This window comes from Nicotiana sylvestris, chromosome 9 (genome assembly GCF_000393655.2).
Source record: "Nicotiana sylvestris chromosome 9, ASM39365v2, whole genome shotgun sequence".
NCBI lineage: Eukaryota > Viridiplantae > Streptophyta > Magnoliopsida > Solanales > Solanaceae > Nicotiana > Nicotiana sylvestris.
In genome coordinates, this window is record NC_091065.1 from 116,201,391 (window position 1) to 116,216,987 (window position 15,597).

Below are 15,597 nucleotides of genomic sequence, written 5' to 3' on the forward strand. Positions count from 1 at the left end.
CTCCAGAAATGCAAATCAGAGGTAAAGAATCATTTTTTGTAGTATTATTTGTGTAATTGGATGACATTTTTTCAAGAAAAACACAACCCCTCATTTTTGAACCAGCCTTCCACCACATTTTAACTAATTCTTTCCTAGTAGACCATGCTTTCTCGTTAGATGCAATACCAAATACAATATGTTCAAGATTTGTATATGATAATAATGTTGAATCATTTTGAAGCGAAACTGACTTGTGGAGTAATTTGGTGTAAGTACACTGTGGTGATACGTGGGTGAGGGCGTGGGTTTAGAAGAGAGAAACGTGGGGGTGGGGATATGGAGGAATATACAATACCATAAATTAAGGAGTGATATAAGATACAATTAATGTATATTTAAAACATCTTATAGTATAAAATTGGTAATTAGGTATACTAAAAATAATTATATCAAATCTTAAATATTGAGGGTAATATAGTTTTCTATATAGCATAGGAATGTAAAAATTCCTTTAGAAAAAGGACTATTTATAATTGATGTTGTATTTTATGGACATATTAACCCCAAACTTAAGGGAACATAGGTTTCTTTCTCAAAGTTTTATCTCTTAAGAGCTTTTCCCCTTTTTCCACTACTCTATAAATATCGTGGATTCTATTAACATATTTCAAAACTTCAATGGGCCAAATTTGAAAACTTTCATCACCTTATAAACTTCTGTATATCCCCGAGACCCCGACACCCCACACCCAAACCCCTCCCTTAATCTCTCTCTTTTCCCCCAAAAGGGCTTTTCCCAATTTAAACTCTTCAAAAATTTCTCATACAACCAAAATCTTTATCTCGCGTATGGCCTTTCACGTAGCTTGCCCAATTACCTGGTACTACAAACTCCCCCCTCAGTCTTTTATTTTCCTATTTTTTGAACATAATTTTGTTTATTTTTCTCTCTTCCTCTCTTTTTATCACTCTTTCTCTCTACTCTCTCTCTTATTATCCAAGGATACCATATGGGTTTCTCTGTTTTATGTTTTTTAGTTGTTTACCTGGGGTTTGTTTAAGCGGGGTTTCGCTATTTTGTGGTGTAGCTGGAAGATCTGATATTTCTCTCTCTATTTATCGATGGAACCCAAATGGGGTTCTTTATTTTGTGATCTTTTGTTGTTTTCTTTGTATTTTGCTGACCCAGTTGAGTGTTTCTAATTTTGGTTGTGGGTTTTGGTTCTTTTTTGGTGTAGTCGAAGGATCTGTTACTGCCCACTTGGGTTTCCAAAGGGTAAAAATGAGTTCTTGGAAGATGTGGTTAGGGTTGAGGAGTTTCTTAAGGACCCATGGTTGCTTAAGGCTAAAGAAGGTGCCACAATTCAGGTTAAGGTGCCCAAGATTGTTGTTGCTCCACAGCCTCCCCAGCAAGTGGCGGTAGGTGATGGGGGTGGTGGCGGGGATGGGGAGGAGGCAGCTGCTATTGCTTCAGCACAGACTAAGCGTGCTGCCTTGCAGAAGAAAGCTGCTGCTGCATCTATGGTAGCTGAGGATTTCGCTAGAAGATTCGAGTCTGGAGATCTGGTGGTTAGTAACTGTAGGCCTTTTCTTCTTGTATTTCGAGAAAGTTTGTTTTTTTGAATTACTACACTTGTTTTTTAGTTCAATTTATCATAATCAGGATAATGGAATATATGGTTTCTGAGTGAGATGATCTGTTTCCAAGTTACTATCTCTTTATATTTCGTGTGGATAATGCCATCACTATTACAAAAACAACAACAACAACAACAACTATGCCTCAATCCCAAACAAGTTGGGTTCGGCGATATGAATCCTCATTTCTTTCATTAGCTCAGCTCATATCATCATCATTGCCTAATGCCATCACCATTGCTGTTACTTTATCTTTTAGTGCGTAGCTTCTTTTGTCTAGTGAGGAAAGAATTAAGACGTTCTAGGTTGAATGAATTCTTTAAGGGTACCTGATTATTTAACTCCATATGTTTTTTTTGATGAAGTAAGTGAATATTTAACTCCATATGTTTTAGATTATTAAGTGTTTGTATAGTGTTCCACTTCAAGAGGAGAAAAGGTACACCAAGGATTTAGCCTGTCCTGATATTTTTTATTAAAAGAGAGTGCATTGATGGTGCTTCCTATAGGATTGAGAAATTCATGGTTTGTTTAGTGTTTGAATTATATAATGTATGAGTCCCTTTTCCAGGAGAATGTACACACCCTTAGTTCAGGTAATAGATTGGCTGTTGAATTCCTTTTCATTGTGAGAGGCGATTATGTTTAGTGAAGACTTTTGGTTAAATGCATGTTAGTTACATGATCCAATCTTTACTTTTTGGTCTAGTCTATAAGTTCTTGAATATATTAACTTGAGAACGTGAAATTATTCTATGAAGTGGACAGCCGTAGACATTATGCTCTAAGGGGTCGTTAGTTGATGTATTGCAATAATTAATCTCAGCATAAAAATCCCCATAAGATAATAGTGTCTGGTTGGCTGCATAAAAAAAATTAGTCACGGCAACAACACCTTTGGTTGCAGTATCACATAATGTGCGCATTAAGTTATGCGGGAATCTATGAATTATATTTTGTGCAATAGGATGTGGTATAAGTATACATGTATTAACAATGTGGGATTAAACTATTTAGAGACAAAAATGCCCCTTTAACGTAATTCATGTATAACAATCTTCATTGTTAATCACCACATGACAATCCCTTAATTATTAATCACTGCATAAACAATCCCTGCATTATGATTCCCGCATAATAAGTATGTTAACTAAACGACCCTTAAAGGCTAGCACTTCAAACAAAGGCACTTATCTAGAAGCCTGTTGGATTTGAAAATCTAAATACCCACTGAGGTGTGAGTTTTTGAACATGATAACTGTTAGGATGTTTCGTTTAGTCGTTCCACAAATTCAACCAAATAGCTGTTGTCACGTACTAGCTGAATATTCATAATCTAAAGGTGCATTGTTACTGAATATTTAATAGCCCATTTTCATTGCTCATTCTACTGATATTCATTTTCTTTTATGGGGAGGGGGATGGAATCATAAAAGGTTACATGATAGTATTAAATTTTTTTAATTAAAAATAAATTTCTATCCTCAGGGCTCCGTGAAAGATGTTGGTGGAGAAGAACAGGGTCTGTCAAATGTCAAAGTGATGTGTAGGTTATGCTTTTGTGGTGAAAATGAAGGAAGTGAAAAAGCAAGGAAAATGATGTCATGCAAAAGTTGTGGAAAGAAGTATCACCGAGGCTGCCTGAAAGCTTGGGGTCAACATAGAGGTACTATTCTAGGTTACAAGATTTGTTAGTTTTAGTGATGTGCTTTTGCTAATATGCTCCTTTCTGCAGATCTCTTTCATTGGAGTTCGTGGACATGTCCCTCGTGCCGGCTTTGTGAGGTAAAACTTTTGATTCTTTTCAATAATGAAAAGTAGGTGGTTTTGCTTTTTTAAAGGCTGCCGATAGAAAGTCTATTGTGCGATGAGTTGCTTTCTTGTTCTTTTTGTGAATAAGAGGGTCAAATATTATTGGACAAAACATTGACTTTTATTACCTAAAAAAATGTAAAAAATGAATTTATCATGCCCTAATTTTCTTGCTAGCCGTATGTAGGGGTGGCAAACGGTCGGGTCGAATATGGGCGGGTAAAAAATGGATCGTTCAAAAGCGGATAAATTATTCGACGCGATCCATATTTAATACAGATAGAAAATTGGTTTAACTAGCGGATAATATTATGGGTAACCATATTATCCATGGCTTTTTGAATATGATCATTTTTGGGAGAATTCCTAGTCTCTCAAGCTTGATGAATCCCCGGTTTGAGTCTTTACGTAAAAGTTAAACCCATTAGTTATCCATTGGTTATCCATTTTCTAAGTGGATAATATGGTTCTTATCTATATTTGACTCAGTTTTAAAAAGTTCATTATCTAGCCTATTTTTTGGTGGATAATATGGATGGATAACTGTTTTTTTTATCTATTTTGCCACGACTAGCCGTGTGTAGCAAATTGAGGTTCTAGCCTGCTGCCTAGCCCTAGGAAAGGTCACCCATGTCTGTTTTGACACACAAATCTTGGGTAAGGTACACCAATTTTCCCGCTTTGCTAATCTTCCCCTCTAACGCGGGCTGGGCGGTGACGGGCGCGGGAGGAAGAAACTTGAGAGAAGACGCTCGTCTCTTAGGTCCTTTGTTTTTCAGTGCAACACAGGAAAGTTAGAAAAAAGGATCTTGGGTAAGGTGGTGTCATAATAATAGAAAGAAGTTCTTTCCATATCTCTATGTGCAGTCAATTGAGAAACAAGGATATTGCTTTTAAGTCAATGCTCTCAGCTGGATCCCTCAGTATGTGTATGATGTATGCCGATCAATCATATGGTGGAACAGGTAGAACTTGACCCATGGCCTCACCTATACGCAAACCCATTAGTTACTAACCAATTTGCCATACCAACTCCTCTAAGAAACGGGGAAGACTACTCTCTGCTGGATCAAGTACCTTGCAGTCTTTGGTCTTGAAACGTTTGTGAACTTGTTTCTAGTTTCTACTATATGCACCATGTCAAAGCCAAATAAGCAGCAAGCAATAATGGCCCCAATCCCTGGTCCTCTTGCCGAAACCCCAATCCCTGGTTGTAAGAAGTCATTTAATGTGGAATGAGTCATTGTAGTTCCGTGTTTCACCTTTTATGGTGTAAATTTTTTCATGTTTAGTTGGGAGGTCTTTCTGAATCATTGATTTTCCTTTTTTTGCCTTTTGTTCTTCCCCTTTCTTTCTCCAGCTTTCTGTTTTGGTCTTTTGCACTTTTAACCTTCTGTTCTTTGCTGATTTTGATTTTAGTTTCTGTTTTAGAACTCATTGCACATTAAACCTTCACATTGTTCGGAATGAGGTAGTTTAGTCATTCTAACCACCTAACCAAATCAAACAAAATGTTAGAACCAACTGGCCTTTAACCTTTACTCCTTCCTTTGCTACTCACTCTTGCGGCACCAAGAAACTTGCCCACTGCATCTAGATTTTACTATGGAGGTTTCATGTGGTAGAAACATGGGTTTGTAGGTTGGGATATTCGTAGGATTTGAGCAGTATTTTTAAAAGTGATAATTGCAAAAAGAAAAATGAAGCTTTAATCAAAGAGCAAGAAGCAAGAATCAAAGCACATGCTTTGTCGAAGTCAAGCGTACGAATCATTAAACATATAAAATTACCTAAATATATGAATTTAGTACTTCTAAGATCAAATACGATTAACATTACTATTAGCTGATTAAAAAATATTAGTATTATTTTCAGTACCTGTTATACAAGAATGAAAATATGTAGGCTAACACCTCAAATTAAATACAATGAAAATAAAATTTCACAAGGTCACAGAACAAAACGTCAATAGCAACATTGATTTTCAATTCTCATTTAAAAAATAATAAAAATAATTAATCAACTATAATAAGAATTAGTTTGCAGCAATCAATGTCATATTTAATTGCTGCAGTAACTATGGAGAAAGTTGGAAGAGAAGCAATAAAGAAGTTCAAAATCAGAAGTAGTTGAAGAAGGGGATTTGCATACTAAGAAAGAGTCATCTTTCAAGAAGAAAAAGAACAAAAATTTTAATTTTAAGAAAAATAGTAAAAGAAGAGGCGTTAAAAACTTGAAACGAAGAAAAAGAAGACAACCATGACAAACAGAAGACCAATTTGTAGATAGAACTTGTAGTACTCATATAAAGGATCTACTCTTTTTGCCCCCCCCCCCTTTAAATTTATTTTCCTTCCATATTTTGAATTCAGTTTCAAATAAATTGACCGTGAAAATAATTTCTGTCTCACCCTCTTAACCACGTTTCTCCAAAGCGCGTGACATCACACATGAAGCAATAACCCCTCATTTCACGTCACATCGTCATCGCTAGCTTGTATTAACACTGGATTTGAGGATGTGTAGAAGGTTGACATGTTGGAGGAAGGGGTGGTAAAGGGTGTCAATGGATGGTGCTCTTGGAATTGTTATTTTATTGTCTGAGAGACTGCAAGGACTGAATTCGGCTCATATCACGCAAATTGAAGGTTTTGCTGCATATAGGTGTTGCTATGGAGGTTGCATGGGCAGGAGTGGGTCTATTTGTTGTGGATTGTGGTAATATGAGGATATCAGAAATGTTTTTGATTGTTTGGAGGGAGGGGTAGTAGAGGGTGGAACATGACAGTATCAGTAAATAAGGACTAGATTTGCTCTCATGAGATTTGAGTTTATATGTGCTGACGATATAACATAAATATAAATGTCAAAGGCTATTAACCTATTATCTTTCCTTTCTATTTGAGTGTTTGATGGTCATGGATGACAAGATGTTACTGATAATGTCTTCTTATCTTATCCTGTTATGTTGAACTGCAAGGTCGGTTGCGAATCTATTTGAGATAGCATCACATGAAGCACAGTTTCTGCGCAAATATTGATGATCAAACATATTAATTTGGAAAGAACTCTTGAAGTATGAAATATTCTTAAAAAACTATTGGAAGTGTCCCTATCAAGTAGGGTTATAAATGATTGGACATGCATTCCGCATCATTTCTCTAGTGATGCTTTGCATTTTTGGCAATTTGATGTCTATGTTATTGTTCAAGTCATGTTCTTATGCGCGCTATATCTAAGTTGCGCGGACACTTCGATTTTGGTGCCATCCCCGTCTCGATACGAGACAGGGACGGGAGCAGGATACGTCCCGGATACGGTCAACTGACTTCGGACACTTTGACCGGAGTCCATCGACTAATTTGGGAGAAAAATTGAGATTTTGATTTCTCAAAATCAAAAATAAAACAGATTTAGGAGAATGAAAGAATAATGTCCATCTTGGAGAATGAAAGATTGAATTTTACAATATTCATGTAAGTTTTTCACAGAATATCTCTCAAAATTTACAATATTTTTATAGCTCTATTTTTTATTAGCCGAATCCCTGCATCCATATCCGGATCCGCACCCCCAATCTTAAAATTTAGATTTTGCCGAATTCGATACTCGGATCCGTCCCCGTATCGGATACCCGCACCCAAGTCCGAGCAACTTAGCGCTATATTGCTCATATCTACGGAGTACTGACTATATGCTCCTTGTTGGTGCAGGCCTGTCGAAGAACTGGAGATCCGAACAAGTTCATGTTTTGCAAAAGGTGTGATGGAGCTTATCACTGTTACTGTATGCAGCCTCCACACAAGGTGGATTCTTGTTTCTTACTCCTCCAGTTCCATAGAATGACAAAAGTAGAATGCACTTGCCTATAAAAAAAGAGAGGAAGGAGATAAAAGTAGAAAGCACTTAATTGTCCTTTTTAAGAAAAAAGAAAGAAAAAATAATGCACTTAATTGCTTTGGGAATGTGCAGAACGTTAGCAGTGGACCTTATTTATGCCCCAAACACACAAAGTGTCACAGCTGTGGTTCTAATGTTCCAGGAAATGGCCTGAGCGTAAGGTATGTAGTGTGAGCAGTTGGTGGAAATTCTCTTGGATGCAAGTTTTGCAATATCTTTTTTTGTTAATTGGACACTACGATTAACTGCATTTTGGTTAATACGCTTATTTTGTATGTCCTTTGTATGTCGTTTTTCTGTATATTCATAGAGGAGCATCATGTAGGAGTTATATTTGGTTTCCATTATATATTATGTAAGGGGCTTTGAGAGCAATTTACTCAGTTCTCTAGTTTTGGGCTTGCCCATAGCACCGATGATTTTCGCATTGATGCTTTTTTAAGATTCCACATACAAAGTATTGCGATAGCATCGGATATTGCTGTGTGCATGTGATATATGAAAATCATTTAAGGCATGTTGACATTAAGTTGAATTTCTCAAGTTATCCTGCAGTTACTCTTGCCGCTTAGCGTATTAATGTTAATTTCCTTAATTTGGTATCACTGCTGACTGCATATCCTATTTTTTCTAAACTATTGATATCTTGATCTATTGCAGGTGGTTTTTAGGATACACTTGTTGTGATGCTTGCGGAAGATTATTTGTGAAGGGAAACTACTGTCCTGTTTGTTTGAAGGTACATAGTATGGTGGTTTTAATTATCTGAGCTTCACTTTATTTTTTTTAATTCAATGAGGTTAATTGTAATATGGTGGTTTACTAATGTAAATGGCTATTTTGTCAGCTACTGTTATGGAATGCCTTGTGCTTGTTTCCTTTGCAAAGTAATTGAGTGGTTTTTCCCACGTGTATGAGGAATGCAATTAATTGTTTTTTGTACTGTAGGTTTATAGAGATTCTGAAGCAACACCTATGGTTTGCTGTGACATTTGCCAGCGCTGGGTGCACTGCCAATGCGATGGCATCAGGTTTGCTTAATTATTGCCAATAAGATTATTAATTTATTGGTTTTTGCATTGGTGCCTTTGTTATGAAATGCAATATTGTTTCTTGACACATGTGCAATATGGATGTGCATTAGGTTAGGCTTTTGCTCTGGAATTAGATATCAGACAGCTATTACTGACAGCATCCTGTACCTTTATTGGCATTCTTTAGCAGAATTTCTCTGTTATTATGTGGAAAGTGTTTTCAAAGTAGTCTCGCTGTTCCACATTGACTTTTATTGTTTCATTGAATCGTTGAATGGCGTTTTAGGGTTGTTTATGCTGCATTCTGCCTTGTTAAGAGTTGAGTCAGTTGACAGGGTGCAACTTCTAATTACCAGAAAGCTCCTTTTCTGTCCTTTGCTATATAAATATCCTGACATCTTTGTGGTTTGAGAATTTGTAGTTGGGACTTCTTTTCTCCTGTCGGTCATACGATATAAAGCTGTTAACTTATGCAACCTTGCTAGTAGTTTCACTAAGCTTCAAGAGAGGGACTCCATTGGAACTGTTAATTTGAAAATGAGTATTTGCTTTGCAGTGATGAAAAATATATGCAGTTTCAAGTGGATGGAAATCTGCAGTATGCTTGTCCAACATGCCGTGGAAATAGTTATCAGGTATGTTTACGACAAGGATTAATTCAACTAGAAAATTTATACTAGAACTTTATCATGATAGTTTTCTATTGAGCTTCTCAGGTGAGAAATCTTGAGGATGCTGTTCAGGAGCTTTGGAGGAGGAGAGATGAAGCTGATAAGGACTTAATTGCAAGTTTGAGGGCAGGAGCTGGGTTGCCAGTTGACGATGAAATATTTTCTATTTCACCCTTTTCAGATGATGAAGATAGTGGTCCTGTAGTAAAAAATGAACATAGTCGATCTCTGAAGTTTTCTCTTAAAGGTTTAGTTGACAAATCTCCCAAAAAGAGCAAGGATTATGGAAAGAAATCTTCTTACAAGAAATCTGGTAAAAAGAAAGGGCAGCAATTGTCTTTAACCGGACAAAATGAAACACATCCTGATGGTGCTGGTTATGTCAAGAATGAAGAATTGCAGGCTTATGGGGAACTGGATAGCTTTTCTTCTCCTGTTGGTAGCTTGACAGAAGGTATATGCTCAATTAATCAGGCAGGGGTCATAAAGCACAAATTTATTGATGAGGTTACAGGAAACAAGGGTAAGAGGACAGTTCAAATTAAAGGCAGCAAGCCTCAGCGTTTGGATGGGGATGATATTGGGATTCAGACAAGCATGCCAAAGACCTCTAAGGGTCCAAAGCTTGTTATACATTTGGGTTCACGGAATAAAAATGTAGCAGGTTCCCCAAAGTCCGATGCTTCAAGTTGTCAGAAAGATCAAGATTTGACTACTTCAAATGGTATTTCTTTTCTATATATGTCTTCGGGTTCTCTTGCTTTCTGTTTTCATATTAGGGTGAAGCTTGTTTATAAACTATGACTTCTCCCTAGAATTTGATGAAAGTAAAGATGCTTTTCTATTCTCTTTCGTCACTTGTGACACGAAAGCTATGATTATCTTAATTGTTCTCTCATCCAGACTAAAGGTCCTGCCAGTGGGAGAAAATGATTATAGTTTTCCTCTGTGCAATATTATTTTTCTTGGAGTTTTTCTTTTTTGACTTGTACGAACTTCATGTATAAGTAGCCGCAAGGGCTTTATGTGGTAAGAGCGCAACTGCATGTTGAGTGGATTAGACGCATGTCACGAGTCAGACCCTGCCGCAGGCAAAAGCCTGGTATTTAAGTGGAGAAGGGTGGATGGTCTCCCATTATCCACCGAGTTTCGAACCTTGGGCCATTGGCCTTTGAGGATTTATTGGTTAACAAAAAAGGACATAGAAGTTGGATTAGGAATATAATAAAGTACCATGATTCTTGGGTTGCTTTTTGTTTGTAGAAGCCTGAAGTATCTCTAATGTACTTTTCTTGCATATGTATTTTCTGTTGTATGCTTGATTAATTCTCCATTTCTTGTTCAGGTGTGGTTTCCTTCACTATATATTTTGTTTATAGTTTCTTATATGCTACAATAATTCAGATTCTTTCCTCTCCGCGTTGATACTTGCAGCTGAACAGTCTGGAAAGGTGTTGATGACCCCGAAAAGATAAAAAGAAAAAAAATTAAACCTAAAGTGGTGAATACATGAAATCTAACTAAAGATTCATGCTGTATATTATTTTATTTTTCTAATGCAAAACCCCTTATGAAATTTAAGTATGGTTTTAATTTGTAAACCAGTGTGCTCACCATCGAAATGAGAAGGCGGCCATGCCTCTTTTGTGCCCCAATTTTTTTTTTTTCAAATCCAATTTCTAAATTGTCTCTCTTCCTCTGTTGTTCCCTGAAATTCTTTCAATTCAATTTCTAAATTGCTTGATTAAGGAGGCAATATTTCTTGAGCTCACATAATTAGTTTCAATGCTCTGTATTCCTGTTCTTATATGTTCTTCCTTTGTTTATCAGGTAGTGAGGATCTTGGTCAGCTGAGAGAGAATGAAAACTCAGAAAGGAATGACACTGCGGCTAAATTTGGTGGTGGAAAGGGTAAAACATGTTGTAACTTGTTTACTTTCTCTGGGGGGGGGGGGGGGGTCGGCATGAAGATAAAATTAAATTTACTGCTTTGAAGGAGCATTCGTTAGTGTTTATTAGTAACTTTTCTTTTGGTTCTCGGTTCTGTCTGCAGGACATAAGGTGGATCATATGGACCAAATAAAGGGTCAAAATCCTAGGGGTAAAGAAAGTCATTTAATAAAAATCAAGAAAGTAAGTTCAGAAGCTACCCATTTGCCTGCCAAAGTTGGTGGAAAATTTGCCGATGTATCTGGACCCATTCCTCCGGTTAAGACTTTTGGTATCTTAGGAAAAAGAAGCAATGATGGTAATGTTATTGCAAGGGCTGGAGCTGAAGTTCCTGCCACAAGGGGCAACAAATTGGCTTCCTCGAAATATGCAGAAGCTGGGCCCGCTTCTTGTGATGACCTGAACGACGAGAAAGTTAGTACACCTTCAGTATCTAATTCAACGAGAAAGGATCCAAAACCTCTTCTAAAGCTCAAGTTCAAGAATCCTTACCATGAAAGTCAAAATGCGTGGGCTTCTCCTGGGGAGGAGGAGAAAAGCATGGTTAAGGGTCAGAGGTCTAAAAGAAAGAGACCACCAGCCTTTGGAGAAAAAGCATCAACTAAGGCTGATGATAATTCATCTCAGTGGTATGAGGATAGTACAATGGACGAGTTCATGGATGCTAACTGGATACTGCAGAAGTTGGGAAAAGATGCAAAAGGAAAGAGAGTGGAAGTTCATCATCCGTCTGATAATACCTGGTAAGTTTATTGTTATGTCAAGCTGATTACCATGCATGCTTAAATTTTATCAGTTTGAAGTTCATTTCGGTTTTGTGACTGCATTGCTGGTAAATATCAAATTATATAGGAAAGGATTCATATAAATCTGTGCCACACTTTCCTTGAGGTGCATTAGTTTGACGTTTCAATTTTGTATACTTTTCAGGCATAGAGGGACAGTGATAGAAGTCTTTGAAGGCTCATCGATAGTGTCTGTTGCTCTTGATGATGGGAAGAAGAAGAACTTGGAACTTGGAAAGCAAGGAATACGTTTTGTATGTCAGAAGCAAAAACGTTGACTGCCTTGGTCGCTAGTTAGATGCAGCATATTAGATGCTAAGAGCCATGAGAGTTACAGCATAAGCAGCTGCTGCTGATTCTCCAAGGGTTGTTTCTTTTGGTGGATCCAAAGGAAATAACTGATCTTTGCAGGTCAAAGTTTCAAGGTTACTGCACCCTGCATCGTGTGCTTGCTGCGAGTTAGCTAACCTTTGCCTACCAGATTTTACATGGAAGGCATTGGTTTTGTTTCCCAGTGTACAGCTTCACTTTTTCTGGTCAGAGGTAGAATACAATTTTTGAGCCTTTTGGTGTCACTTAGATTGATCTTGCCTTTTTTTTTTTTTCTTCCTTCAGTTTTTGTAAATCTTTAAGTGATTAGAAATTTCTGCAATTGCTGGCTCCTAATGGTTGTAACTAGGGGTGTTCATTGGTTGGTTTTGGAAGATTTCAAATTTCGGTATTTCAGTTTCTTTTTTCCGTCTAAAAAAACATGTTACACCGATACCATACTGTAATAAATGGTTTAGGTTTGCGCTTTTTGTTTTCGGTTTCGGTTTATGCGGGTGGGTGACTTTTGTATTATTCTTTAAAGTTATACTAGTATTAGTACCCGCGCGATGCGCGGACACAAATATCAAATTATAATTTGAGTTATTGGAATTACCTTAAAATTTAAAACTTCCAGATAACATGTTTCTTTTTATTTATATTTTTATTTTATATTTGTAACAATCTAACTCCTTGATTTAGTGCTTGTATTTTATTTTGTGGTCAATATTAAATAATACTAAACATATCACGTTTGTGATATGTCTTGTTTATGCATATTATTTAATAAAATTCTTATTACCACTTGATGTTTCATCGCAAATTCGAATAAGTCTTATCCTTCTACATTTTCACCAAAACAACTCTCTCTTTAATCTTTGCTTATAGTTACTGCATTATCTATTACTTAATAATGTTATATTCACGTGATTTTTTATTAACTTACCAATTGACTTGATATCTTACTTATTACCCTTTTGATAAACATATATAAATATAAAATTTTTTATTCCTAAAATTTAATTTATTTTTGTACTTGTATCCTCTTACTTGGAACTCTATTTTCATTTAAATCTTTCAATAATATTTTTGAGTATTATTTAATTATTTAATATACTTATACTTAATTAATTCAAAGTATAAATATTCTCACACTATCTCTATTTTCCTCTTTGTACATCCTCTTCCCTACTATGAATTTTAATTAGATTTTTACATTAATATTTTACCAATAAACAAAATATATAATATCACATTTTATTTTAAGTTATAACTTTGAATTAGTTAAAAATATTAATAGATAATTTTTTTATTATTATATTTTAAATCTATTGAATTTTCTTATAATTGTTTTTTGTATCACGTGTAATTAAATTTTCTTTCTCTTTTAACGTTAGGATACAAATAGACTTTAATTTTCGTTCATAAAATTACCCACACGAGATATTTATTTTGTATTTCCTTAGTTTTAATTTGTTATCCAATTTTTAGTTTTTTATCTAGTAAAACTTTAATTTTGTAGTCTTATCCATAGTTTGAGCGTTTCATCATAATTTTAATCTAAATCTCAAGTTCAATCGTCTTTCCCTTCTATTTCTAATATTAAATATTTTTAAATTTTTGATTATTGCTATTAAGTTACCTAGTATATAGTATTTTATTTTCGTATGTGGCTTTCATTAACATGCCTCTTTATTTAATATCATAATCTGTTTATATCCTTTAATATTATTATATAGATCGATGTATGATTTTTTAATCTTGAAATAATTATTTATTTTATTTAAAATTAATACCCAAAATTATCAAATAGTTTAAATTTATTAATAATATTTTTAAGCATTATATATTTACTTTATTACTTTTTTAAACTATTTTATTTCCCTTCTATTTCTTAGTATTAGTATTTTGATTTTTAAAATTTTTTTTAATCTATTAAACTTCAGTTATGTGGCCTTATCCACATCATGACCATTTTTTATCATACTTAAAAAAACTTTTTTATATCAAATTTAAATAAGTTTTATCCTTTTTTGTTCTTTATGATAGAAATTTTGATTTTTTTTCTCTGTTTGTTTCTCATTTTGCTATTGTATATTCAATGCTCAATATTATTAACGTTGTCATATGATTTTTATTAGTTTACTTGAATTTAATATCCACTTTTATCACATTCATTTTAATATAATACAAATAATAAATAAAAAATATTTCAATAGTAACTTTGACTCTATTGTTCATATTCTTAAATATGAATTTTCTTATCATATTAAAAAAAAAGGTCTCATCTCAAATTCAAATATATCTTATTCTTCTATTTTCTCCATTGGACCACATTTTCAAAAATCATCTTATACTTTCAAACTTAACCTAGCAATACTCAATTCAAATATTAATCGTAAAAACTCTAATTATCTTCACAATATTTTCACTATTATTTTAAGAAATATTTATTTATGTATAAAATATTTATTGTCCGAATTGTCAACATTAATATAACTTTATTATATATATATATATATATATATATATATAAAACTATTTAATTATTTTTCCTATCATAATTGAATTATGCACAAAATTTAATTAAAGGTACCTATAGTAATGTATATCGTTCACAAATAAGGTCAGATACAAAGCTTGTACTAAATAAAAATTTATTATTTCAACTTAAAATTAATGTGTAAGATACAAAATAAAAATTTAATTAATTCTTTCTTAAAAACAGAAACCTACCATAACTGAATTATACACAAAATTTTAATTAAAAATACCTACAGTAATTTATATTGCACCCAAATAAAGTTAGATACAAAGTTTGTACTAAATAAAGAATTACTATTTCAACTTAAAATTAATGTGTAAGATACAAAACGAAAATTTAATTGATTATTTTTCAAAAAAGGATACCTACCATAACTAAATTATGCATAAAATTTTAATTAAAGATACATACAGTAATGTATATTGTACCAAAATAAGGTCAGTTACAAAGCATGATCAATTAATTAAAATTCGTCTCTACCATAATTTATTTCAGCCCTACCATAACTATTAAAAAAATGTTAACTAAATTATACTACTAATAGAGATTTGTATCATAATTAAAAAATAATTCTTATTGAACTACTATTTCCATTAATTATGTTTCCATTTATAATTCAAATTTTTAATATTATCTTAAAATTGCCAAGTGGCTTTTTTTTAGCTTGCCACTTGGCTTAATGTCATGCTTCACTACTCTCCTTTTAATATAATATAGATATAGATTATACTACTAATAGAGATTTGTGTCATAATTAAAAAATAATTCTTGTTGAACTACTACTTCCACTAATTATATTTCCATTTATAATTCAAATTTTTAATGTTGTCTTAAAATTGCCAAGTGGCTTTTTTTAGCTTGCCACTTGGCTTAATATCATGCTTCGCTACTCTCCTTTTAATATAATATATAAGGTCAGTTACAAAGCTTGATCAATTAATTAAATTCGTCCCTACCATAATTATACAAAA

At 34.0% G+C, this 15,597-nt stretch overlaps 1 protein-coding gene across 1 annotated transcript; it reads left to right on the forward strand.

Moving 5' to 3' along the window:
* The first annotated feature begins 711 nt into the window (after positions 1 to 711).
* Positions 712 to 12,578, forward strand: LOC104237392 (uncharacterized). Its single transcript, XM_009791536.2, has 13 exons — positions 712 to 863; positions 1,221 to 1,551; positions 3,109 to 3,286; positions 3,356 to 3,405; positions 7,146 to 7,238; positions 7,405 to 7,493; positions 7,993 to 8,071; positions 8,281 to 8,363; positions 8,923 to 9,001; positions 9,083 to 9,761; positions 10,868 to 10,948; positions 11,091 to 11,730; positions 11,918 to 12,578. The coding sequence occupies exons 1-13, from the start codon at positions 832 to 834 to the stop codon at positions 12,048 to 12,050; spliced, it is 2,547 nt and encodes an 848-aa protein (XP_009789838.1). The 5' UTR covers positions 712 to 831; the 3' UTR covers positions 12,051 to 12,578.
* The last annotated feature ends 3,019 nt before the right edge of the window (positions 12,579 to 15,597 follow it).

Coding starts and splice junctions, on each gene's coding strand:
- LOC104237392 (XM_009791536.2), top strand. CDS start 832: ATGGCCTTTCACGTAGCTTGCCCAATTACCTG. Junction 864..1,220: donor GTAGCTTGCCCAATTACCTG/GTACTACAAACT, acceptor TTTTTGGTGTAG/TCGAAGGATCTGTTACTGCC. Junction 7,494..7,992: donor GGAAATGGCCTGAGCGTAAG/GTATGTAGTGTG, acceptor GATCTATTGCAG/GTGGTTTTTAGGATACACTT.